This window comes from Pocillopora damicornis, chromosome 3 (genome assembly GCF_964200805.1).
Source record: "Pocillopora damicornis chromosome 3, jaPocDami1.2, whole genome shotgun sequence".
NCBI lineage: Eukaryota > Metazoa > Cnidaria > Anthozoa > Scleractinia > Pocilloporidae > Pocillopora > Pocillopora damicornis.
In genome coordinates this window covers 19,287,120-19,311,892 of record NC_142672.1, presented here as the reverse complement: position 1 = coordinate 19,311,892, position 24,773 = coordinate 19,287,120, and the positions used below count along the sequence as shown (strand labels likewise).

The 24,773-nt window shown below is 37.8% G+C and overlaps 3 protein-coding genes and 1 long non-coding RNA gene across 16 annotated transcripts in view; 3 read left to right on the top strand and 1 right to left on the bottom strand.

Moving 5' to 3' along the window:
• Window positions 1-302: 302 nt before the first annotated feature.
• LOC149048683 (glucose-6-phosphate exchanger SLC37A4-like) lies at window positions 303-7,872 on the bottom strand. 4 transcript variants are annotated; one of them, XM_089202008.1, is made up of 5 exons: window positions 5,684-7,872; window positions 4,046-5,196; window positions 3,682-3,795; window positions 2,758-2,896; window positions 303-1,968 (listed from the first exon to the last, which is right to left on the bottom strand). In XM_089202008.1, exons 2-5 carry the CDS (start codon window positions 4,073-4,075, stop codon window positions 1,805-1,807), a joined length of 447 nt encoding a protein of 148 aa, XP_089058134.1. In that variant the 5' UTR covers window positions 4,076-5,196; window positions 5,684-7,872; the 3' UTR covers window positions 303-1,804. The 4 variants fall into 4 exon arrangements, with proteins under 4 accessions (XP_089058134.1, XP_089058135.1, XP_089058136.1 ...); XM_089202009.1 differs by having other exon boundaries at window positions 5,723-7,872; XM_089202010.1 differs by having other exon boundaries at window positions 4,481-5,196; window positions 5,684-7,866.
• Window positions 2,891-4,268, top strand: LOC149048684 (uncharacterized). Its single transcript, XR_016185302.1, has 2 exons — window positions 2,891-3,015; window positions 4,176-4,268. It is a non-coding gene; the product is annotated as an uncharacterized LOC149048684 (long non-coding RNA).
• Window positions 7,873-9,510: 1,638 nt separating the features above from the next.
• Window positions 9,511-23,675, top strand: LOC149048682 (uncharacterized). 8 transcript variants are annotated; one of them, XM_089201988.1, is made up of 11 exons: window positions 9,511-9,584; window positions 14,077-14,145; window positions 14,597-14,647; window positions 14,849-14,914; window positions 15,764-15,823; window positions 16,122-16,283; window positions 16,732-16,809; window positions 17,654-17,721; window positions 18,444-18,575; window positions 18,941-22,123; window positions 22,656-23,675. In XM_089201988.1, exons 3-10 carry the CDS (start codon window positions 14,599-14,601, stop codon window positions 22,088-22,090), a joined length of 3,765 nt encoding a protein of 1,254 aa, XP_089058114.1. In that variant the 5' UTR covers window positions 9,511-9,584; window positions 14,077-14,145; window positions 14,597-14,598; the 3' UTR covers window positions 22,091-22,123; window positions 22,656-23,675. The 8 variants fall into 8 exon arrangements, with proteins under 8 accessions (XP_089058114.1, XP_089058119.1, XP_089058117.1 ...); XM_089201987.1 differs by lacking the exon at window positions 9,511-9,584 and adding an exon at window positions 11,860-11,933; XM_089201989.1 differs by lacking the exon at window positions 9,511-9,584 and adding an exon at window positions 11,860-11,933 and having other exon boundaries at window positions 18,941-22,127.
• LOC113664996 (uncharacterized) overlaps window positions 9,554-24,773 on the top strand; it is a 50,783-nt gene continuing 35,563 nt past the window's right edge. For 2 of the 3 annotated variants that reach the window (XM_089202000.1, XM_089201996.1), the window contains exons 1-2: window positions 11,900-11,933; window positions 14,077-14,145. The gene's annotated coding sequence lies outside the window, so the exon portion shown is untranslated. Of the gene's footprint in view, window positions 9,585-11,899; window positions 11,934-14,076; window positions 14,146-24,773 lie in introns of those variants that run through there. The other variant, XM_089201997.1, reaches the window with a different exon arrangement.

Genomic DNA, 24,773 nt, shown 5'->3' with positions numbered 1-24,773 from the left:
TATTAAGTGTACACTTGCAAGGTTGCCAATTATGTTTTAAACAAAAGAATGACAGTAAGAAGTTCTAAAAGAAATTGTGGTGTAACATTGCTGAGGGGTATTACAGGATAATTTGGTTTTATCAGCTTAAGTGAAGTTGTAAATTGGCCACTTTCCCACCAGTATTGTAAGTACCTGTTGATACCAGGTTGCAAATTGGCCACCATGAAGAGTTTCTAAAGATGTTTCAAGTGCTAGCCAGCCCTTTGTCAGAGCAAAAATTGAGAGACACTTACTCTTCCAGGACAACACGAGGAAAGTGTCACTGAGCATTGGGTTTTTATTTTTTTATCACTTTTTTTCTCACTCAGCTCTTGTGTAACCTTAACCCTTTGACTCCTAGAACTGAATAACACCTTATTTCTCCCTATTATATCCATTCATTATCCAATAAACAGGTAATGAGAAAAATCAAACTTATCTGGTACATTTAGATGTACCTTGATCTAGCACCAAGTTCTCTCGGCTAATTTACTATGAAATGTGTTGCAGCTATAAAGGAGAATTGATAATCAGATCTTGGGAGTTGAAGAGTTAAGTTAAATTATGAGGACAAAGGAAAAGGTGACTTTCAGGCTATCACAGTACTTGGGAAATGCTTGCTACATTTGATGTGAGCAAATAAGTAATTCCTAAGATCTTAGAGAGGTTCTTACAATGTGTTAATAAAATTTTGTATCAAGTTGTAACAGTTTTCAATTTGACATTTGCACAAGCACATTATTATAATATACATTGTTTGGATGGAAAAACATTAAATTCAATAACTGTTAGTAAAAAGTGGTTTTCTCGACTGCTAATTGGCTAGTTTGGAAGTTAACAGCAATTACCGCACACCTCTGAGTAGCCAATGAGACAAAATTGCACATCAAGAGTTAAATTTCCAACCATTTTTTGGTATACTGGAGAAATACACTAATTTTTGGTATGTGTGGTATACACTTAGTCTAAAACAATTATTCACCTCTGCATTGGTGAAAGTGGATATTTATCTCACCACTTTGTGGTGTGGTATGTATCCACCAGTATTCACCTCCACTGTAACGAATAATTGTTTACTGTAATAAATATCTTAGTAAAATAATTTTATACAACTTATGAAATAACGAGTGAAAATTTTAACCTTACAATTACTTTCTTCTTAATACTAGTAAATTTTTCATACTCCTTTTAAAAGTATATTTTAATATATTCTTGAACGCATAACTTACCATATTTGACTGACAGGGAACATTTAAGGTTAACTTAACTAAGCAAAACATTTTTTTGGTCAACTTAGGAAATTTCCATTAACTGATAAAAGTCAAGTTAAATCAATTTTACAGAAGTGTTTGAAAAGACAAACAGGTACACACCTTGGTATGATAATCTTAAACTAGCATGTTTATGAATTTTTTCCCGAAGGACACCCATGAAGGTGGGAAGTAACCTTAAGCACCCATAAACCCACCCTGATTGAGTCTCCAGCTATTTCCCTTCTGAGTGGCTATCATGCTCCGTGTACTGCAAGAATGCCTGGAACAGGCCAAGGAATGTATCCATAGCAGTGAAGTAGATCATGTCACTGCTGTGTGTAAGAGATACACACAGGCTAACTGCAAGAATGCAAAGCCAATCATATGAGGAACACTTGGACTGGCAAGTGTGGAGGTTCCATACAGTAAATTGCTAATCACAAGATAAGTCTCACAAAAATAATTAGCCATACAGCAGTAGGAAATTCTTCAGGTAGATAACAATATCCAGGAGGTGCCCCTTAAAGCTTTTACTGGAGCTTTGAAGGTTCAATCATATGCCTGTTGACATTACGTGCTCCAATCAGCAAACAGCCACAGAACAAAGATGCCAGCTCAAGACAAACAAAGACACCTCCCCAGTCGTACACCTTACTGATTGTTGTCAGAGGAATTCCCGGCAGTGTTGCTCCCACTAATTAAAAAAATGAAAAATGTAAGAAGAATTTTAAAGCACAAACTTTGAATTTGAGCTTTGGCAATTTTATGTAATTCCACTCAAGAATAGGGGGAAAAAAAGGGGGAAAAATGGTTTTTTTTTAAATTTGCTGACAGTGGGATAGAGTTCCTTGCTTTTTTGGCAAGTGGCTTTTGATTCAGTACATGTAGGACACGATTGTGGTATTTGGTTTTAGCTAGTAATGTGGACTCACAAGGCAGGTGTGAGAAAGTTTTTAGCATGGGTAAGATCAGTAATGTTTCACACTAGAAACTTGGGAAACACAGAAGATGAGTAACAGTTGGTGAGTTTGCATATTAAGCTTGCACATTAACCCTTTACTCACTTACATCAGTATGCATATTCTCCATACTGTTCACCAAGGGTGCTGGCAAGGAATGTATCTAACTGTTTCACTATCAAGACTGCATTTCTTAGCAATTCTCATTACTGTCCATTATACAATGTTTTTGGTGTTAGTGTGGAGAATTTGGTGCTCATTCAATAAGTAATCCCCTAGTAATTGATATTTATCTTAATTCTCCTCTCTTGTTTGCTGAACATTTTTTTGATATTGTAAAGAGAAATTCTGTTTTGGTGACCTATGGGAGTTACAGGGTTAGGGACCAAGAGCTTTTTTTGTTATTTGGTTACCATTTCCTTTATTCTCATGACCTTAATGTTTGATTCAAGGGTGATATTGTAAGGAGAAGTTACATGCTAATCACTCTTAGGAGGCAAAGGGTTAACAATGCCATTGCTCACCATTTGTAGCTAAAGCAAAAATTGCATGAAATGTTCCACTGAGTCCTGGTGGACTGTTCTCCATGGCCAGCACTCCATACAGATTTATTGCTGTGTATAATGAGAAGCCTATGCCAAATATCAGTGTTGAAATAAACCACTGCAACAGAATGAGAGCAAATTAAGTGAGTGCTGATACTTCATGACTTTGCCTTAAACTTCCAAGATCTGATGGTTAATTCTTCCATTTAGCTGCTACACATTTCCTTGTAAATTATGGTAAGTTATAAGAATTTGGTGTTAGGTCAAGATAATGTGTTCTACCTGATAAGTTGCCTCTTTCTGTTTAAAGTACCAAGAGACATTCTTAAATATTAATTTAAAATTGAATGGAATGGCAGTTTAAATAGCAGAAGTACTAACACTCTCACACAATTTACTAAATGGAGACTATAGAAGGTAAGTTAAAAGACGTCATGAAAACTCAGTGGAGTTTTTGAGAGCATGAAGAGTCCATCTATAATATAATTATCAACAGTTTTGTTATACGCAAAATTTATCGAGGTTGCATCTACTGTACAATCTGTATCAACTACTAATACATTGTCATAATGATGAGTATAAATGTTAACAACTTCTGTTTACTTCAAACCCTTTCACTCTACAGTGTACTACTAAAGATCTTGCTGGTAGTTCTCTTCACTGTTTATGGTGCATTTCTCCTCATATTTGGTTATAGGCAAATTCATTGTTAAATTATATTGTCTCAGTTGCTACAAATACTGCTGCAGTTGCTATTTTTCTTTATTCTCATAACCTTTCTGCTTGATATTGTATCTATACTGTTGGGAGAAATTACTTCTCAGTCAATCCAAGGATTGAAAGGATTAAGAGTAAAATATAAGCATTAGCAGTTGCAGCAGTTATCAAAATATGCCTCCATACCAGTGAAGTGGATGATGTTACTGCTGTGTGTAAGAGATACACACAGGCTAACTGTAAAAATGCAAAGCCAATCATAGGAGGAACTCTTGGACTGGAGAGTGTGGAGGTTCCATACTGTTACAAACAGACACATAACATAATTATCAAGTGGTGAACTGATTAGAAAAACTTAACATTAAGTGATAAATTAAAATATCTCTTAATTTTAACAAGCTGCATAAATTGTCTTACACATAAAATTAGCTTGCATGCTGAACCTGTAATGAAAAGAAAGCTCACTTTTGAACCCTATTTCAACATGTTTTAGAAATTCAGCATATTGTGCTAATGTTAATGACTGTGGGTGCAGTGAACACCATATTACCCCTGATCCATATGATTCCAGTTTTTCCATGCATTGCCAGAAGGCCTACATCAAAGTTAAACTTAGAAAATAATGATACAAAACATGATTCATTCTTTTCTTTTTTTTTTTTTCAAATTTTCACCTTCAGAACACTTCAGAAGACCAATTGATGCACACAGCCCTTGGACATAATTTGGTTCCATGAATTTTTTTGACAGATGAAAATTAACTTCTCCAATAACTCTGACTTACAAGTAAGTTCTTGAAAAGTTTTTTACCAAAATCACATGCTTTTTGTTTTTGTTTTTCTCAGTTACATGAATAACCGACAGTCTGTGCCAAAATTTAATTCAAGTGTTTGACCAGGCCCAACAGAAAAAACAGTTTCCTTATATTGCAGTACATCAATAAGGCTGTGGGACAAAGATCAATTAGTGAGAGCTAACGTCCAACCTTAAGCACCAACTTGTCCGTTATATAACCAGATGTTATGCTACCAAAGAGTCCACCTTAAATTACCATTGCAAAATGGATTTTGGAATTCCTAGGAATTCCTAGGATTTTCCTAGGAATAAAGGTGTGAATTTTCACTGTAAATTCGGACTAAGAATTCCTAGGAATTCCCAACCAAATTGGAAAATTTACTGCGATGATCACATTTCACTTTCATCTACAACCGCAGTACAAAATATGAATTATTTCATATAAACTTCACATGATTTCACTGCACGGGAAGATATGAACTCAATAAATTGACCTCGCTCCCAATGTGTGGCTTCATAGCTCAGTTGGTAGAGCATCGCACCGGTATCGCGGAGGTCACGGGTTCGAATCCCGTTGAAGCCCTGATTTTTTTCAGGCTTCTTCTTTCCAATTGCTTAAATTGGAAAATTTACTGCGATGATCACATTTCACTTTCAAAATACAGTATCTTAAATTATATTTGAAAACCAAGCACTCTTGGGAGTAAAGGGGTTAATTACAGATAAATAAAATTGATTTTTTTAATTAAAATCTTGATGTAACTGTAACAATAAAATAGAAGGAAGTTGTCCTAAACTGCAAACTTAGCTGCTGTTTGTATTTTTCCCCAGGGCTCACAATGAGTTGGCCTTGAATGAGGTTGTCTACAAGAAGCTTGACCATTTTGTATCTGGATTCCATGACATCTGAATTTGAAAAAAAATAATATATATAAATATATATATTTAAAGCTCAGACCAGACCTTTAAGATGGCTCTAAGGAAAAGGGCATTCATTAGATTCTCAAATTAAGAAATCTCTGTTATATTGAGTGACTTTTATATTGGAGTTAGTACATCTCTCTTATAGATTTTACTAAAAAAGGGCTGAATACATTGTTTTTTTTTACCAAGGAGGGCTTCTTTATGTAATAAGGTTTGTTTAATAACAGTTCCTATTATGAATCTTGAATGTTCCCAAACGTGACTGAAGGAATCTTGAAACCTTACTGATAGATTTATTTCATTGTAAAGAATAAGCTTAAGAAACTGCGGCATGCAACTGACCAATTCGATTCTCAGAATTATTCTAGTTTCAATTGCACCGAGCGTTATGTAAGCTTAATTCAACCCGTTACATCTATTCTTTTATAAGATTTTGATCACGTAACGAATATCGCAATGTTTTACTCACCACAAACTTTCAAAATGGCCACTCGACCCTTGTTCGTACCAGTCAATATGTCAACTGTTGTCCCTTTTTTTAACTCCACGGCGCCAACAGCTTTCTTTTCTTTTACAACACTCACGTTGTTCTCGTTTTCCTATTGAACCACAATAAAAGCTATCTTTAGAAATGTTATATTAAGCAAAACAGTTGAGCAAAGCGATCAACCGATGAAAAGTAAATTCAAAGATGAGCACCAAATGGAGTCTTCTTTGTTTCCGATCACGGGCATGATCACGTGAATCTTTTAAGACTTGTCATTGGCTAGCAAAGTGAATCCGCTGGCTTGCCGATTGCAGTGTTAAGAGAAGCGCTAATTGTGACTTCTCCGACCGGTTCTCTGTTTCTAGACGATGGATACCTTGGTGATATAAATAATGATGTGAGCTCACTCTATGTAGAAATAATTGACAAGAATCGATCGTACTACAAATGCACGATTTGTGGCCGAAAGTTGTCGAGGAAACAAAGACTCGAAACTCACTTGAGTTGTGTTCATGGCAAAGGTGAGAAATAACACAAGCCAATCACAGTTTTGAATGCGACTACAAATCGTCTTTTACCCTCATATTTATAAAAGAAGGATATCACGTTAGGAAGTATAAGAGATACATAGATAATCCCAGTGTACCAGTACCTAAATCTACAAAGCTTGACCGTAGCAAGCGTTCAGCAACACGTTCCAACACCGCCATCTCGATTCCTTCAGTCAGTCGTTTCCACTGAACTTAATGCAGTGGTGACAACAGAGTAGAGTGCGTCTTACAAAGGAGAAACATTTGTTCAAGAGACAGAAGTAACTATATGCGATTACAGAGGTGCGTTGGAACTCTAGTCCACAAATAGCTATGCACTGTCCGAAGTATAAAACGATTTTGTTGATAGCTGACAGACAGAGAAGAACATCAAGTAAACTTTAGAGCTGTTATTATTGAAGTGTGACTTGCACTTTTCATAAAGAAGGACTTGTATTTTGCATCAAAAATAAAAAGATGTAATATTTTTGGGGAGATCCAGTGATTGAGACATTTAAGAAATTAAGTTATGAAGGGAAACTTGGTTTGTACTTCTCACTACTAACAAGTCTTGTTGACAAATATTTTCAGATCAGAGTTTCAAATAAAGTAAATTAAAGACGTCATTTAAAAGGTGTTTTTTCTCAAAGGGAACATTGACTACCTCTGTCTTGTCTGCATGCCAAATGTTTGCAAAGTGTGTGGATGATCCACAAGTATTGGAACTCTTACAAAAATGTTTTGCAAGAATAAAAACAGCAAAACAAATTACAGCAATTAGTCATGAAAACAGAGCACAAAACTTAAAATAAAAACCAGCAACAACAATCATGAAAAAAGAAAGATTAATTAGGTGTTGAATTTGTTTGTCTAAGGCATGAAATTTCTACTAAAAATAATGAAGTCTCTGACAGTGTTTGAGGCAACTGAGCTTGACTGTTCTAAGGTTTTCTAATAAAGGCAACCAGTAATGTAGGTTAGGGAAGTAACTTATGTTCATAACTAACAAAGTTCTTTAAGCGTAGATAACAATGTAATTATTGTAAATTATTGTGGAAGTTGTGTACCAACGAACAGCTAATGAATGTTTGATGATTTTGGCACATCAGTGAACATGAAACATTAATTTGCATCACAATAAAAATATTTTATGATTATGGAATCCAAGAGTCCTTTGAGGTTAGAAAGCAAATCTGTGATATGAGTACATTGGATTAATTGGCAATTTCCATTTAACATAATTGACTGCTGGTTCATGAGAAAATCCATATTAATGTAGAGATTTACTAAAACTTAGTTTGATTAATAAGTTTCATGATCTTTAAGTTATAAACATATACATGTATGTATATCTCTTGGTAAGTTTTGTATAACATACCTTTTATTGAGCCAAAGTTTTAAGCCTCTGAAATTACTCCTTTTCTTAAAACCTTCACATTCAAGGTATTGAGAATTTCTTAGAATTTATGTGGACCTCAAGGTATTTAAATTGCCTCAAATTCAATTCCCAGAAATTCCCAAGAATTCCACCCTTCTTAAATTATAGGTAGTTTGTATAGCTAAGAATTCCTAGGAATTCCTATTAATTTCTCATGATTTTGACCACATTATTAACCCTTATTGTTAACATTCAAATCTTCTCACAGTTCTCTTTACATTTCATTAGGTAATGACAAGGAGAATTTGGTTGACAATCAAGAGCTTCCCAAATTGGAGATCATTTCCATTATTCTTATGACCTTTTCATTTGATTCATGGGTGATACTGTAAGGAGAAATTAGTCATTCTTAGAGGTTAAAGAGTTATTTAAAAAATAGGTGATTCAATCCAAAACATGTAGAACAATTAATACTCACTGTCATATTGTGTTCTTCCAATTGTCTGTATCAAAAATAGTTGTGTCCATTCACCAACTCCAATCTTCACAAACAAAGTCAGTAGATATCCTGCACTTAAAACCCACAAAAATGGACTTTGAAGCATTGTAATAATGTAGTCCTTCTTGTTCTCTACTGTTTTGTTTTCAGTTCTTGATTTCATAGTAGTTCTTTGGGTAAATTCCTCCAGTCCTATTTCTGATGGAGAATCACAAATAAGGTAGTAAGCTAAAACAGACATTGCAGCAGTCCTGACTCCAGGAGTAACAAGTGCTGCTGACCAACCAAAGTTTGAAGTAAGAAATGCTGTTAACATGGGAGAAATGCTTGTTGCTAGGTTACAGCCAGCTGTAAGAAGACTCCACAGAGTACCCAGCATAAATAGACATTAACAGATAAATAAAGAGTTTCAACTGCATATTAGCCAAATAGGTACAGGATGTAAGCAGAATCAGTATTCTACCATAAATGCAGCTGTAATCTGACTAGTTATGCTACTTGCTACAGTATCTATTCTGTGATAAACAAAATAACTGACACAAACATGAGCCCTTCTTGTTTGTATTTTGATTGAACAGTAGATGAACTTAAACAATCAGATTATTTGCTCTCCATTTTTATGCATGATAGAAATCCCTCTCTATGTAATTTTTAATTGGAAAGACAAGATGCTTATCCAGGCTATGATGTGTTCAGGGAGTTAAGGTCTGTAACAATAGATTATGTACCTCACCTTTCTCCTATTCATAAATTTTGAGTATAGTTTAAGGGAAGAAATTCAGCGAGCTTGAAGCTTAAATTTCTCAAATGTGTACCATATTTCAATGTAACTATACTCTCTTATCGACGACGGATCCTCCCTCCGTTTCTCCCCCTCCCAAAATTTTATCCGGGATTTCTCCCGACCTCTACCCCTGACCTCCCCCCCTTACTACAACAATGCACAAAATTGACGTCAAGATTTCCGCTCTAGTCCTGATTTCAATTTTAAGCGTTCGACTTCATTTTTGAAACTCCAACAATCAGTCAATTTGTATTTATTTTTAGTTACGTGCATACCTGATATCAATAAAGCAAACCATACAGTAAAATTAAAACATCTTTTCACAATATACATTTGCGGGCAAAATGGAGTGAGCTCAATTGAAGAAATGTAGAATGGTTTCCGTGTTTACATAGCCTGATGTAAACACTTGGGAGGTTGGGAGAACATGAGATAAGCGTAGGAAACCACGACGCGAAGCGGAGTGGTTTCCAGCCTATCGAGTTCTTTCGTGACGAAGATTTCCGCTTTCAGTTTCTAAAAGCTAAGTAGGGGAGCCCCCTAAAAATATTGGGAAATTTCCCTTTTTTAAAAGGTTAAAACGCCCCTCTGTTTAGGCTGGTATATTTCGATAGCTGCCGTGGGATATTTCCAAATTCATGCTGCCGATAAAGGCTAGAGAAGAAAACTAGATAGAAGTCGGAAACGCCAAGGTGAGATTTTAGTTGTGGTATAGGAGAATAATCTCGCTCTCCCGATAACTCAGGGACACAAACGTAGGTACAATTACAGATGTCCGCTAATGTACATAAATTTTCTTGTTTAGCAAAACCTTCTTTGAATGAACTCAAAAGCAGGTGAATTTTGACAGCTTACAATATTAGCGCGGCTTTTAACTTTTTTTAGCAGTGTAATTTTACTCAGACAAGAGCTCCTGACTCAGAATATTTTATTTGTCGGCAAAAAGCCTGTCAAAATTCGCAGACGGCGGAGATGTGAATTTGGCTTCGTTAGGTTTACTCAGATCCACAATGCCACATTGAATTTAAACGGGCATAAATCTGGTCGATGAATTTACTGCAAAGAAAACTGAGTTAACATGTCCATGGTTGTACAGACGATAGATTATCACTTTACAGAGTAAAGTTCTTATTTAAATGTAGTTATATTCCATGTCAGCAGTCGTAACGCTGTAAACCACATCTAAATTTCCTTCTCATAAATGGTTAGTTTGATTGTTTGTCCATATTCTACGGTTTACTGTGTCTAACGTCAGTCAGCTGAAGATATTTGGAATAACTCACGCGGTCTGGAGAAGTTAACTCCAGGTGAAGTTATAACCTCATGATCTATTTGTAGCTGATGACTTCCGCTGTGTCTGTTCTCTAATTTGGCTTTCATTTAGTGACTCCCAAAATTATTTTTAAGTCGTGCATGTTTTGTAGGTGACTAGAAGTGAGGATTTGACGATTTTTAATGGTAAAAAGGTTGCTTTTAAAGACTAGAAAAATCGGTCCAAGGGTTATCTTAGAAAAACAAAATGGCTGACCTCGTTTCAATCGTTATGAATCTCTAAAACACCAAACCAACCAGACAAAGGAACACGAGACCAAAATAAAGCTGGGAAAGATATTCTTTGAAATAAATCCCAGACATGTTTTCCATTTAAAAGATTGTTTTATGTAAAGCAATGGTGTACTTCGGGCTACAACAGGGTCACTGTTTGTCTGATAGTTTTGTGAGTGGTTATCTTTTGCATGAGTCGCTATAACGTAGTAGACGAAGCTTATTGAAGCACAGGCGGCCCAAGCTCACGTCTCGAGAAAAAGCCAACGATGAATTCATGAACGCGTCACGCGTTGTGTGACTCGGTGTTAAGTTACGGGAGGAACCGTTGAAAATTTGAACACGTTATAAAGCATAGTATGGGGAACGACATATGGTCGATTTACAACGATAAATATTTCGAAATCTGAATATTTTACACGTAAAATCAATAAAAACTTACTCATGCCCTGTATATCCGTCGAAGTTTCTAGCGATTTCTGCTGTTTTAAGCTTGCTTTACCATCACTGTTAACTTCGTCTTTTGACATGGTTAACAGTGATGGTAAAGCAAGCTTAAAACAGCAGAAATCGCTAGAAACTTCGACGGATACACAGGGCATGAGTAAGTTTTTATTGATTTTACGTGTAAAATATTCAGATTTCGAAATATTTATCGTTATAAATCGACCATATTTCGTTCCCCATACTATGCCTTATAACGTGTTCAAATTTTCAACGGTTCCTCCCGTAACTTAACACCGAGTCACACAACGCGTGACGCGTTCATGAATTCATCGTTGGCTTTTTCTCGAGACGTGAGCTTGGGCCGCCTATGATTGAAGAGTCCCTGGAAGTGAGGCTATCTTTTATTAGGAACATGACATATTCATCATGTCAAGGATTCCACCTCTGTTCTCGATTTTGAAAATTAGGAGAACCCAACACTTTCCGGCATTCAACGTCCTTTATTAAACTGTAAAACCACTATAGTCTCCCACTTTATATCGTACAATTTAGTTTCGAGTAACTTTTCCCATTTGTTTGGGAATTACAAACAGCTTTATGAAATTTAACTCCCGAGGGCAGCATCAATCAGTTACTGTCAATCATGAACCGACGCCTTCCTGTTTGTGCCTGTATGTGAAACTACCTTTGCCAAATACTAATCGTGGACGAAACATGAATTAAACCACCCATGCAGAAAAACTTAAACGCTTTTTTTTCAAAGGTTTTCATTCGACGCAAAATGGGAGTAAACTTATTAGGACATCCAATTTGGCGGAATATTTTCGTAACAATTATTAGGTTACGTGACCTAAGCATTTCCGCTAGAACTAGGGGAACCCCCTCACTTGAGAGGTCAAAACTCTCGTGCGTCTGAGCGAGTTTCAGTTGTATATTTGCATAGTCTTGCAAACGGAGCTGTTGCTGTCGGTTTATTATATCAGCTTTCCTCTTTGACTCTTTGTTAAGGCTGGTAAGAAAACTTAAAAAAGAAGGCCGGAAACACAGAGGTAAGATTTTGGTTGTTGTATATATGTGATTAAATAATTTTGCCGTCCTGATGGCTCGGCGACACAAACGTAGGTACCTTTAGGCAAGTCTATAGTTGCCGTTAGATATTTCCAGTGTCCTCCAGTAGGTTACTAAAAAAGAGCTCGGGAACTCCGCGGTAAGAGTTTGGCTGTAGTAGGACTAGTAAATGTGGTTGAACTCACCCTCCTGAAAACTCAGCGACATACACGTAGTTGCAGTTATAGATGTCCGTCAAGTTAAAATTAATATTACCTCGTTTGACAAAACCCTTCTTTCAATGAAGACCCCTAAAAATAGCGGAATTCTGTCGGCTCGCAATGTTGGGGCGGCCTTTAATTTTTTTTACCAGAGTATGTTTACATAGAATATTAATTATTCGGTGAAGAGTCGGGGACATTGATCGCATTCATAACTGTATCACGGTCAGGATACATTTTGCTTTACAAATGTAGTTACATCTCTTGTCATCAGTCCTAACACATCAAACATCGTGTTCATTGCACCTTTACCTACGTAAATCGTTGGAAAAATCGTCTGCAGATATTTCACGGATTACCGTGGATCTAACACAAGAATAAACAGATCTAAATGCTAATTGTCAGTTCACCAAAACTGACAATTAGATTCTTGATTTGGGTAGAACTGATAGAAAACTGCCAGTAATGACACACTGTCGATGATTGCCTGTCAGCGAAACCAAGTTGTAAATTTTTCCTTGCTAATATCGCAGAAATAACTCCAAGCTAGTCCATGGGACAAAACTAAAAACTGCGTCTACATTTTACATTTATGTTCAGAAAAAGATCTGAATGTTCGAGTTTTGTGAAGGAATGGGTGACGTCATGAGTTCCAGTTTCAGTTTCTAATGGAGGGGAACCCCCTTTTCCCCACTTTCGGGGAAATTTCCCTGTTACGCTTGAGATGTTTAAAAAACTTCCGGCGCGTTTGAGAAGGTCCTCTATAGTAGTGATTGAAACTGGGTCTTTTTAAGGGAAGTTCCATCGTGGACAAATCATATTCCCTTCTGTTAGGCCGTTATAGGAACAGTTTTGATCACTACATGGTTCAATAAAAGGCGAGAATCTGGTTGTAGTTTCGTAAACTTTGCCCCGTTTACTAGGGATAGAATCCTAACGAACTAGAATCAATCCATAGACTCGATTAAGCTCAACTGTTTAATTCCACTCTCCTATTCACTCAGTTACAACGGGCGTGTAAAGAGCTACTCTGAATAACTTGTAACGAAATCACTCTCTTTACTACATTCTCTACATTGTGATTGGTTGTTGCTAAGTACTGATATAAAAGGCTATTCAAGGTTGCGTCGATTATGCAAACCTTTCAATGTGCCAAAATCACAAAAGGCGGTGCTTCTAGCTCTTGATAACAAATGACAGTCTCTTTAACTTAAAAATTATCTCTCTTGATATAATGTTTCCACTTATTATCTGATATGTGTCACGCACGAAACACAAGGTCTCCGACAGTAGCAGAGGTGTTTATTACATTCGAACTCAGATGATCTTTAAACGTTGTTAAAATACAGCTGTCTACGCATTTACCTTTAACATGTGTTAAGTTGGCACAAGGTTTTGTCAGCTGTTTTTTGCAGTATGTATTCTTTTGCACTATAATTATATCCGGGCTATGGGAGATGGTGTCAAATTAAGTTAATTGGCTGTTGACTTACATTAAGCCTTGAATAAAGGGGTAAGTTCTATTAAGGCTTTGTCAGAAAGCGAATCTTGTGATCTTTTCCCTTTTCCGGTTGAAAGGTTATCTGCCTTGCCCAGTTCAGAGCTTAAATCTGTAACCGAAGTTACCTTTACAGACTCTCGGTACCAATAGGTGCACACGCACGCATAGCGTAGCCGTTATCCAGGGGAACCGTAAAAACTCTTCCCTGGGTTATAAACAGGCACTTTCCTCAAACTGTTCTCATTTCGAACACTGTGACTGATATCGTCAGCTCTTTAAACTGTTGCTGACCCCTTTACAATGTTTTGCTGTCTCAAAAATATTGAATCTTGTGCTCTTACAATCATATTTGTCAACCTTTGGTCTGATTGTGGCTGATTGATTTTGCTGTTAAGGGCTGAAATAGCGTGTTTTTTCCTTTAGGTTGACAGATCATGTGACTTATCTAACGCTTGTGCGCCAAGGTCGCTCTGTTTACACTAAATAACACAGGTTGGTTGTGGCTCAAAATCAATGTTACCAATCCTGCTATGATAGCTCTAATTCTCCGAATGAACCCCTCGATTTCCTACTATCTGGGAATTTCATTTTCCGTCAAAGCCTTGAACCTTCTTCAAGAAACAATTGTGGAATACTCAACTGTCTTGATTGTTTTCGCCCATTTATATCATTATCAGAAAAGTTATTACGAAAAATCAAGTAATGACGGGTGAACGAAGAAATGGTTAAGTTGAATATTGGGCTAAAAGGGCTAATACTTAAATTAGTTAGGAATTATACATGGCTAAGGCTTGGTTGTGGACTGAGGTATGCTCTGCAAATCTAAGCAGGTATAAATGTTAATAGCCCTTCCTTTTCGATTTCAGCTTAATACAAAGAAAGTCGGTGAGATTGATCTCAAAATTGATATCATGAAGTTTTAGAATATTTGGTTCTTTTGCAGTGATGGCGGAAGGTGGTAAGGTCAGCGTTGATGATGGGAAATCTACAGACGGTAAGAAAAAAACAGCTCAATTACAACTAACTTTCTGTTATGAAAAATGTCACATGATTATCATTTCCAGGGTGATTAGCAAAACACATAATTTTACAGTTTCGCTCAAGCATGATGAAAAATAAAAGTAAAACCACTTGTGAAAGGTCTTGTTTTTTAAGGGTAATGGTTTCACCATGAACGTGATGTTGTGTTTTCCAGCTGCAGAGGAACGTCAACTCAGATCTGGTGACTTAAAAGTGAATTTAGCTGATGATATTCGGGCAGGTGAGTAAAGTAGTCTTACATGCAGGTCATAGTAACAACAAAAAATATGGGAATATGAAGTTATCAACTGCTTGACCTAACCCAACCTTTAGGATAGCGTATTTCTCAGACTGTGTGGAATATTAAATGTGATCTCGTAAGGAACATAAAAATAAAACAAAAAAAACTCAGAAAAATTGTTGTCCTTTTCGTGCCTTCGGGTATCTAACCTTATGAAAAAGGACCACCAGAACGATCTTTTCTTCGCTTTGTCCTCAGAACCTCTCTTCAGGTAAATCAGTCCCTCTTCATCTACTTTTCCGTTGTCCATCTTAAGGTCTCTATCGTTCTTCCTCTCACCCCCGCCTCGATGGAGTCCAGCATCTGACGTTTTTGCTGATTTTGTCGATAAGATCAACATATATCTCTCCGTTAAACTCATTAATCAGTGTTTAATTGTTTAATCACAAGGCATGCCGGCACCGTAGCGTGTATCTTATGTATCATATCTTATGTATGGCAGGAATCTTCTTTACACGGCGTACTTTTTTAAAACCTTATTTCGCCGCTTCTACATCTTAATTTTAGTTTCGATGGGTAACATATATCAAGCACTGGAGATGGAGTTTGACTATTTTTCCAAATACTTCGATTCACGTTGTTTTGAATGAACTTATAAGTGTTTGTCTATGTTGGCTAAATGTTCCAACGTATTTGATTCTTTACTTTACTTGAGCTGGTATGGTACAATTTAGGTTTGAAACTGTTCAGTGGCTGAACTATCAAGCCACAATGCTTGGAGGCCAACAGAGAGATCAGAAAGATCCTTGTCCCCTATACACTTGTCTGATTATTTTTCTCTCGTTATAGACGTTCCGGCCGTTTTACCGTCAGATGGTACATCGCAATTTGATGATGCAACCTTAAAAGGTAATAATAACAATTAAAATAAAAACAACCTATTCAACAAGGTATGGTCATCGAGTCAATTAGGGTTACGCAATCCTTTTAAGAGAGGCACACAAAGGGACCTGTGCCGCTTAGTGATCATGGAACAGGAAAAATGCAGACAAATTTTGCAAGTCAACAAAATGATTTTAACGTTTGACAGCCGTTTCAAACTGCTACTCTCCTGGATATTTTACGCATCTGTATGTGTCTGGCTGCTATTTTGTGCATCCCTATTGAGTTATATTCTATATCATGCATGTTTTCTTCTTTCTGTTAGCGATGGCGGAGGTGTACTTGAAAGAAGGTGACAACGAGTACAGCAAAGGAGAAACCAACAATGCAGTACACTTTTACTCGGAGGGACTGCAAGTGAACTGCAAAGATGTCAAACTAAACGCCATACTCTATAGCAACAGAGCAGCGGCTCAGCTCCTTCTGGGTAAGAATTAATCAATCATTCCAGTTTTGTATTCATTTTGATGGAGATTGATTACAATCATCTACAGTTCGAATGGTGTGCGTGAATGAAAACTTTCGCCGTGCTTGCAGCAACTTCAAGGTAATATGGGAAGGTAGCGCTGGCATGACTGGGACAGGCTCAATGCATGGCCCCGTCACCAACATCACTCGTTCTGGCCGATTTTCTATTCGTCCGCTGGCTATTTGAAAGATGGGATAAAACCTGACACTAAAAATTGTGAACCTCAAGTTAGCCAATCAGATATATGAAAATCAGACAGACGGAAATTCATATGCTCTCGCAAGACTTTTTTGCTAATTTGGCAACTTACCCAGCACTCAGAAGACATCAGTAACTGAAACGTTTAAAGTAGACTCTGAAAGTTGAGAATTTGTCCTTCCGTACTCACACCAAATTATTTTGTCAGGAAATTGGGAAGAAGCTTTGGATGACGCTACAGTGTCTGCTCAATTGGCACCAACTTTCATTGAAGCAATAGAAATCGGTAAGTTCTCTGCAATTCCTGAGACATGCAGAAAATGTCTCCGAGGATGACCGAAAGATTGGACTCATCTGACCAGTTGATCATTCAGGAAAAAAGCTTGTGCTGGGGTTCCGCATTGTCTGATCTCCTTAAATCATTTCACAACCTAATTTATTGTCTTAATTTCGACTTTGCATTTGACAGATCTTCTTGCAAAAGCACAATGAAAATTCCAAATTTCTCATTTTGAAAAGTAATCCGCCTACTCTTATAGGGTTTTGGATTAAGTTGTAAGTTTTGATAGTTAATGAAAAAGCTGCTGCATCATCACGTATATTATATAAACTGTGATGTTTTACAATGATTACCAGGCCTGAGAAATGTCTTACCAGCACACGTGTAAAATTACGATGAGCCTTATCGCCCACGCACTTTACAACTTTTTTTTCGAGGGTCGAGGATCCTTTTTCATTTATTAATAAAGCCGACTTTTATTGTCATAAATTAGTATTATTTTTATATAACATACAGAATAATACATGGCTGCTTAAAGAAATGGAACTTCTCTTCGAGTGTTCAACCCGATATCCTCCTCTTCCCCTGTTCTAACTCGTAAGCTATCGTGTTGATCACTCGAAGAGAAATTCCATATCTACGCGCACCCGTGTATACCTCTCAATTTCTTAACCAGTCTCCATTTCACACTCGGTTAGAGTCTGGTAATTTACTTTGACTGTGTACATTGCGAGACATCACTAAAGTTAAGATGTGTAAGATTGAAATAGAAGTACAAGTTGAGGTCCTTTATTATCCGCAATGCGAAAAATGATCTTTCTTGATATCAATTTTTTTCAATTTCTTTAAGGGGCCAGTGCATGTGTACAACAACACTTGTATCAAGAAGCCATTACCTGGTGTCAGAAAGGATTGGCAGTATCCTTTGACAATTCTGCTTTGGAGATTTCTTTCATTTAATTACTCATGTAAAATAGCGAAAAGTAGGCGGTTCCCATATCTTGTTGACTCTGATAAATATACGAATTCAAGAAACCGGGCGACTTGTCATGTATGTTAGACGGCCAACAACACCAGAAATCATCTTAAACAGTACTGGGTTCAAACGTTCACCTGAGTGATGCCCTTAACTATATCAGCTCTTATCATAATGCTCAGTAGGTGCCAAACAACTCCAAATTCCTATCAAACCTCATGCCTAAAAGCAAAGTTCTATAATTCCTTTTCTCTCATGTCCTATCACTGGAGTTAAAACCGTCTGCCTGCGCCATTGGCAGTGTCATTGCCAGCTCCAGTCACCGCAAGTGTGCGGAGTCAGGTGCACATTTACATGTAAGCTTATATATTCGTTAACACAACTAATCTAGACCATGAGAATTAAGTGCACAATTTTGCACAATAATGCTGGCTGTGCTTCTTGCACTGGTAGTACTTCTGCTTCTACCACCCTCACCATTACTGGTAATAGAAGCAGTAGAGGTGGTAATAGCTGTATTTGTATTACTTTCAGCTATTGTGGCCAATTTTCATTACACTGGATTGAATGCTGGCATGAACTGTGTTGAGTTTGAAATTGTAGTGTAAATAGAACTGACCTAAAACTCTTTAGAAGGCAAATTCTTTGACTCAAGCCTTTTAGGATTGACAACAACAATAAGAAGTTACTTGATTTGTGGACTGAGTGTGATAATCAACCAACTGATGGCACAGATGAAACGAGAACTAATCAGGAAATTAGCACTAACCGTGACGATACCAAAGAGAAAATCGAGGTAAGAGAACGTTTACGACTCTAAAATTAATCGAAAACCAAGAGGTAACGCGGAAAGGGACGCTTCCATGGAAGACAGACCAGCTCAATTTTTCCGTATATATATATATATATATATATATATATATATATATATATATAGTAGTTAAGTGCACTATAAGGGCGTAACGAAAAGGCCAACTCTTGAGTGTTCTGTCCAGAAATGTCCTCAGTCCATATCCAGCTGGCTTTGTTGGATAAATTGAGTAGCACCATAAGCAAGTCTGGCCCATGTAATAAGACATCGAGAAACGTAATTAAGGATAGATTAGCCAAGGGGATAAAAGGTAGTCAAACAATTTCAATATTTCTAATTTTAAACCTTAGGATATACAAATCAACGATCAGCTACCTCAAGCAGCTGTCCAAAAGATCCTCCACTATGCAAACAATTTGCATTTTTCTATTGAAGTAGGGGACAAAGCTGGAGAAGGGAGGAGTTACTGCAATCTCGGCAATGCTTATCATAGGCTTGGAGATTTCAAAAGAGCCATCCAGTATCATGAACGTCATCTAAAAATTGCCAAAGAAGTGGGAGACAAGGCTGGAGAGGGAGCGAGTTACGGCAATCTCGGCAATGCTTATCATAGCCTAGGAGATTTCGAAAGAGCCATCCAGTATCATGAACGTCATCTAAAAATTGCCAAAGAAGTGGGAGACAAGGCTGGAGAGGAAGCGAGTTACGGCAATCTCGGCAATGCTTATGATAGCCTAGGAGATTTCGAAAGAGCCATCCAGTATCATGAACGTGATCTAAAAATTGCCAAAGAAGTGGGAGACAAGGCTGGAGAGGGAGCGAGTTACGGCAATCTCGGCAATGCTTATCATAGCCTAGGAGATTTCGAAAGAGCCATCCAGTATCATGAACGTGATCTAAAAATTGCCAAAGAAGTGGGAGACAAGGCTGGAGAGGGAGCGAGTTACGGCAATCTCGGCAATGCTTATCATAGGCTAGGAGATTTCGAAAGAGCCATCCAGTATCATGAACGTGATCTAAAAATTGCCAAAGAAGTGGGAGACAAGGCTGGAGAGGGAAAGAGTTACTGCAATCTCGGCAATGCTTATCGGAGGTTAGGAGATTTCGAAAGAGCCATCCAGTATCATGAACGTGATCTAAAAATTGCCAAAGAAGTGGGAGACAAGGCTGGAGAGGGAAAGAGTTACTGCAATCTCGGCAATGCTTATGATAGCCTAGGAGATTTCGAAAGAGCCATCCAGTATCATGAACGTCATCTAAAAATTGCCAAAGAAGTGGGAGACAAGGCTGGAGAGGGAAAGAGTTACGGCAATCTCGGCATTGCTTATCGGAGGTTAGGAGATTTCGAAAGAGCCATCCAGTATCATGAACGTCATCTAAAAATTGCCAAAGAAGTGGGAGACAAGGCTGGAGAGGGAGCGAGTTACGGCAATCTCGGCAATGCTTATGATAGCCTAGGAGATTTCGAAAGAGCCATCCAGTATCATGAACGTCATCTAAAAATTGCCAAAGAAGTGGGAGACAAGGCTGGAGAGGGAAAGAGTTACTGCAATCTCGGCAATGCTTATCGGAGGTTAGGAGATTTCGAAAGAGCCATCCAGTATCATGAACGTGATCTAAAAATTGCCAAAGAAGTGGGAGACAAGGCTGGAGAGGGAAAGAGTTACTGCAATCTCGGCAATGCTTATGATAGCCTAGGAGATTTCGAAAGAGCCATCCAGTATCATGAACGTCATCTAAAAATTGCCAAAGAAGTGGGAGACAAGGCTGGAGAGGGAGCGAGTTATGGCAATCTCGGCAATGCTTATCATAGCCTAGGAGATTTCGAAAGAGCCATCCAGTATCATGAACGTAATCATAAAATTGCCAAAGAAGTGGGAGACAAGGCTGGAGAGGGAAAGAGTTGCTGCAATCTCGGCAATGCTTATCATAGCCTAGGAGATTTCGAAAGAGCCATCCAGCATCATGAACGTGATCTAAAAATTGCCAAAGAAGTGGGAGACAAGGCTGGAGAGGGAAGTAGTTACCACAATCTCGGCAATGCTTATTGGAGGTTAGGAGATCTGGAAAGAGCTCTCAACCTGTATCGTTCTTGCGTCGTAATTTTTGACGTTATCCGAGCCAATTTGCGGTTCAAAGATGATTGGAAGATTAGCTACCGCGACATGCAAAGAAACGCATACACTTGTTTGTGGTGTCTTCATTTAAAACTAGATCAAATTTTGGATGCGCTTTTATCTGCTGAACAAGGACGTGCAGAGGCTCTTAATGATCTGATTTGTTTTAGGTATGAGTCGGGAGGAACACAGCCTGGGCCTCACACTCCAGGGAATTGTGACCTTGAGGTCCTTGCAAGCTGTGCTGTTTCAAATACAGTTTTCATGGCTGTAGATGTTACATCGCGCAAGATATTCTTCTGGTTTATTAACAGCTTTCAAGATATTCAACTGAGAAGTACTGAGATAAGTAATTATGGCTCGTTCGAAGATGTCAATACCTTTATTGGAAGCTTAATGAACACAGCATCAAGAGAGTTTAAAAGAGGTGTTATTGAATGTGAAGATCGCTCTCTTGATGAGCCATGCGCCGAAGAATTAGCAAAGAAAAGGTCAGGTCATGGTTATTTCTCTCCTGAATGCTCACCGAAAGCTGCCTTGAAGATGTTGTATGACGTTATCGTTGAGCCGATTGGTGATCTGATCAATGGCGATGAAATTATCTTTGTTCCCGAGAGTTCACTGTGGTCAGTCCCTTTTGCGGCATTGATCGATTCCGAGTCAAATTATTTGTGTGACTCTTTCCGAGTTCGAACGACTCCATCCCTAACTACTTTGAAGTTGATAAACAATTACCCAGACGACTTCCACAATAAGAAAAGTGCTTTACTCGTGGGTGATCCATGTTTAGAGGGGGTTCTTTTCGAGGGGAGGAAGCTCGATCCACTGCCATGTGCGAGAGAAGAAGTTGAGATAATCGGGAGAATCCTTGGCGCTAATCCTCTTATTGGTGAAGAAGCAAGAAAAGATGAAGTGTTGAGGCGACTTCCCTCTGTTGCCTTGGTGCACTTTGCTGCACATGGCCGAATGGAAACAGGCGAAATTGCTTTAGCGCCACGAAGTACTTGCTCATCACTGCCCTTTGTTGAGGAGGATTTTATTCTAACAATGAAAGATGTGCTGGATATTCGGATACGAGCGAGGCTGGTTGTGTTAAGTTGTTGTCACAGTGGTCGTGGAGAGATTAAGGCTGAGGGAGTTGTTGGAATTGCAAGAGCGTTTTTAGGTGCCGGCGCTCGCTCTGTTCTCGTGTCGCTGTGGGCGATTGATGACAAGGCTACTCTCGTGTTTATGAAACATTTCTATGAAGAACTGGTTACTGGCAAGCTTGCAAGTGAAGCTCTTAACCAAGCTATGAAGAGCATGAAAGAGTCTGAAGAATTCAGCGATGTGAAGTACTGGGCACCCTTTGTACTCATTGGGGATGACGTCACACTGGAATGAATTTGAAGATAGGAGTTATGGATATTGTCATATGTAGGTAGGCAAATATTAATTGATGATATATTTTGAATTACTCGCTCATCATATTTGCCTGAAGAGAATCAATCATACTATTATAAGTTTCTGCCATTCAAATTTTAGTGCTCTGAAAATGATCAAATTCGCGAGCGGCTAACTGCAACGGCTTTTATGTTTTCAAAGACGATTTGCTTTTAGTTACGCAATCGCAACGTATGATGTGCAATGAGGAGCAAATTGATATCCTGGTTTAAAGGAAGACTTTAACCAAAACTTTTCCAAGGTTGTATAATGATAAACATAATGACGTAATATCAGTCTCGGTTTGTGTACAATGTATATCAAAATGATTGAAAGGAATATTCGCTCGTCGGTGCTGTTGCCACGTATATCTTGCATTTAAAATGTTAATTATTAAGTTAATCACTCCTTCGATTTCTGATACTTCTACAAATATCGGTGTGTTAAACAGGTTTCTTACTTTAGGAACGTATTCGAACCTATGTTAAAATGAATACCTTTCTGACCCCTTTTATCCTTTTTGTAGAAAAGACGAGATCCTTGCTGATGGTTTTTGGCAACGATTTGAAACCAACTTCTCTGGCGACAGGAACTTCCTCAGTATTTTCAGCGATATGGCTTGGTTTTAAAGGCATAATGTCTCAGTTTTTAAACGTCCTGATCTTCTCGGCGTGTAGCGATATTGTCTGTCAGTAAAAAAAACACTAGTTGTTGAATTAGGTCTTAAAGGCGAAACCTCAGTTTTAAACTTTTGTATCAAAAACTCAATTTTAATTTCTTAATACATAGTATGAAAGACACAACAGTGTGTTGCAGAATAGTCGGTGAACTAAGGTAAATTTTACTTTCAATTGAATTTTAAAAAACTTATTCCCGTTTTACTGATCACGATTAAAATAGTTAAAGTATTTAAGAGACTCAAGAAGTAATGGGCACTTCCTCAGTCAAAAAATTTCGGCGAATTTTTCTTTTGTTTCTGGAATGAGTAGAAAGTTAAACTTGGAAGATTTATTCACAAAGAATTTATTTCAAAGGACCATGTACTTTATTTGTCGATTGGGAAGCAGTTTATTTCGCTAGTAGGTCGTGCTGGTGATGTTTTCTACTTGAATCTTACGAATGTTTCATTTGCATCGTAAAATGTAATTCATTTTTAAGTTGAGATTTCCTTTCTTGGTCAATTGCAGCATCGAGGTAGTTTCTATGCAAATTGAACATTAAAGTTTGCCGTATGTTTTTATAACTGTGAATCTATGACAATCATATTTGTCTATATACTTCATATTAACTTCATTACTGCGAAGATCGCTTTCATATTTACTACTTTAATATAGTTTTTAGTTTTCGGTTTTTAGAAAAGAGTTTTGATATCATGTCAAGATCCTTGTGTCTTTTAAATTTGCTTGAGTTGGATTTTTCTTTCATGAAGCCCTCTCTGTAGAGACAGTTTTTGTAGCGAGTTAGGTACAGTGATTGACTCGGAAAGTTATTGTAATCTCTTTGACTTACTTTGTTATCGTGTGAAAATAAAAACTGAGTAACAGAATGTCCTTTGTTATAGATCTGGGCCCAGTTGTTCAAAGAGTGGATAACGCTGTTCAACAGATAAATCACTATCCAGCGGATAACCGTTGAGAAAACGTACTGCGCTATCCAGTGGATGGCGATTTATCCAGTGGATAGCGTTATCCTACTTTTGAACAACTGGGCCTGATGATGGAACTCAGCCCCGCAACATCTTTTAGCCCCGAACATGGACGGATTCGAAGCTCAAGCATTGTAACACCCTCTGCGAAATTGGAAGGAAGGAGATTCGATTCTCGAGGGGAACTCAAATCTTTTCAATCAATTTGAGTTCCCCTCGTTAAGTTCCTCTTCCCTTTGTGTCACACTCGTTACGATTTTGGAACAGCTTTTTATTTTCTCCTTTTCTGGTTTGAGTCATTGAAGATGTCGTGAATTGTTAAAGGGCGTGTAATACATGTTTACTTTATTCAATGTAAAAAAGTGGCATGGAAAACGAACTTGCAGTTCGTTTTGTCCAATTTGACTTATTTCAGGGAAAAAAAATCGGCATTTTTAAATGAAATTCCACTTCCGGTGAAAACAGTAGCGAGAAGTGGTGACGTAAATAAGCGGTGGCACTAGAATATTGCGCAACACGTATTCCACAGTGTAATTGGTATGGCAGCTCGTGCAAATAGCAATAGTTCTGCGGACGATGTTTTTTTTTAGAAGGGAGTGACTCGAATGCCTTAAGATTAGTATATGGCAGCGATGGGGATAATCCAGAATCTTTAGGGGAGTAGGCCACGTCCTTAACAATATGAGCCGCGTAGGGTTCACCGAAACGATCCGCACGAAGACAGAACGGAACATGTTGACAGCGTTAATGGTCGTCTCGGAAACTCAGACTGGTATTTAATTTACCGTGTTATTTATTTGTATTCGGCATGAAAATCCAATAAAGCAAGGGTACAACCTAAAGGAATGCATAGAAATTTTTTAAGCTGAGCTTCCGAAGGTGTTTTGTATAGTCTATCAAAAATAAAATAAATATGTGGAAATGGAGAGGGCTTACGCTTCTGGGAAGCTTGTTGAAACGTTTATTATCCCTAAAGTCTTGAGTAAAGCGTCGTTGATT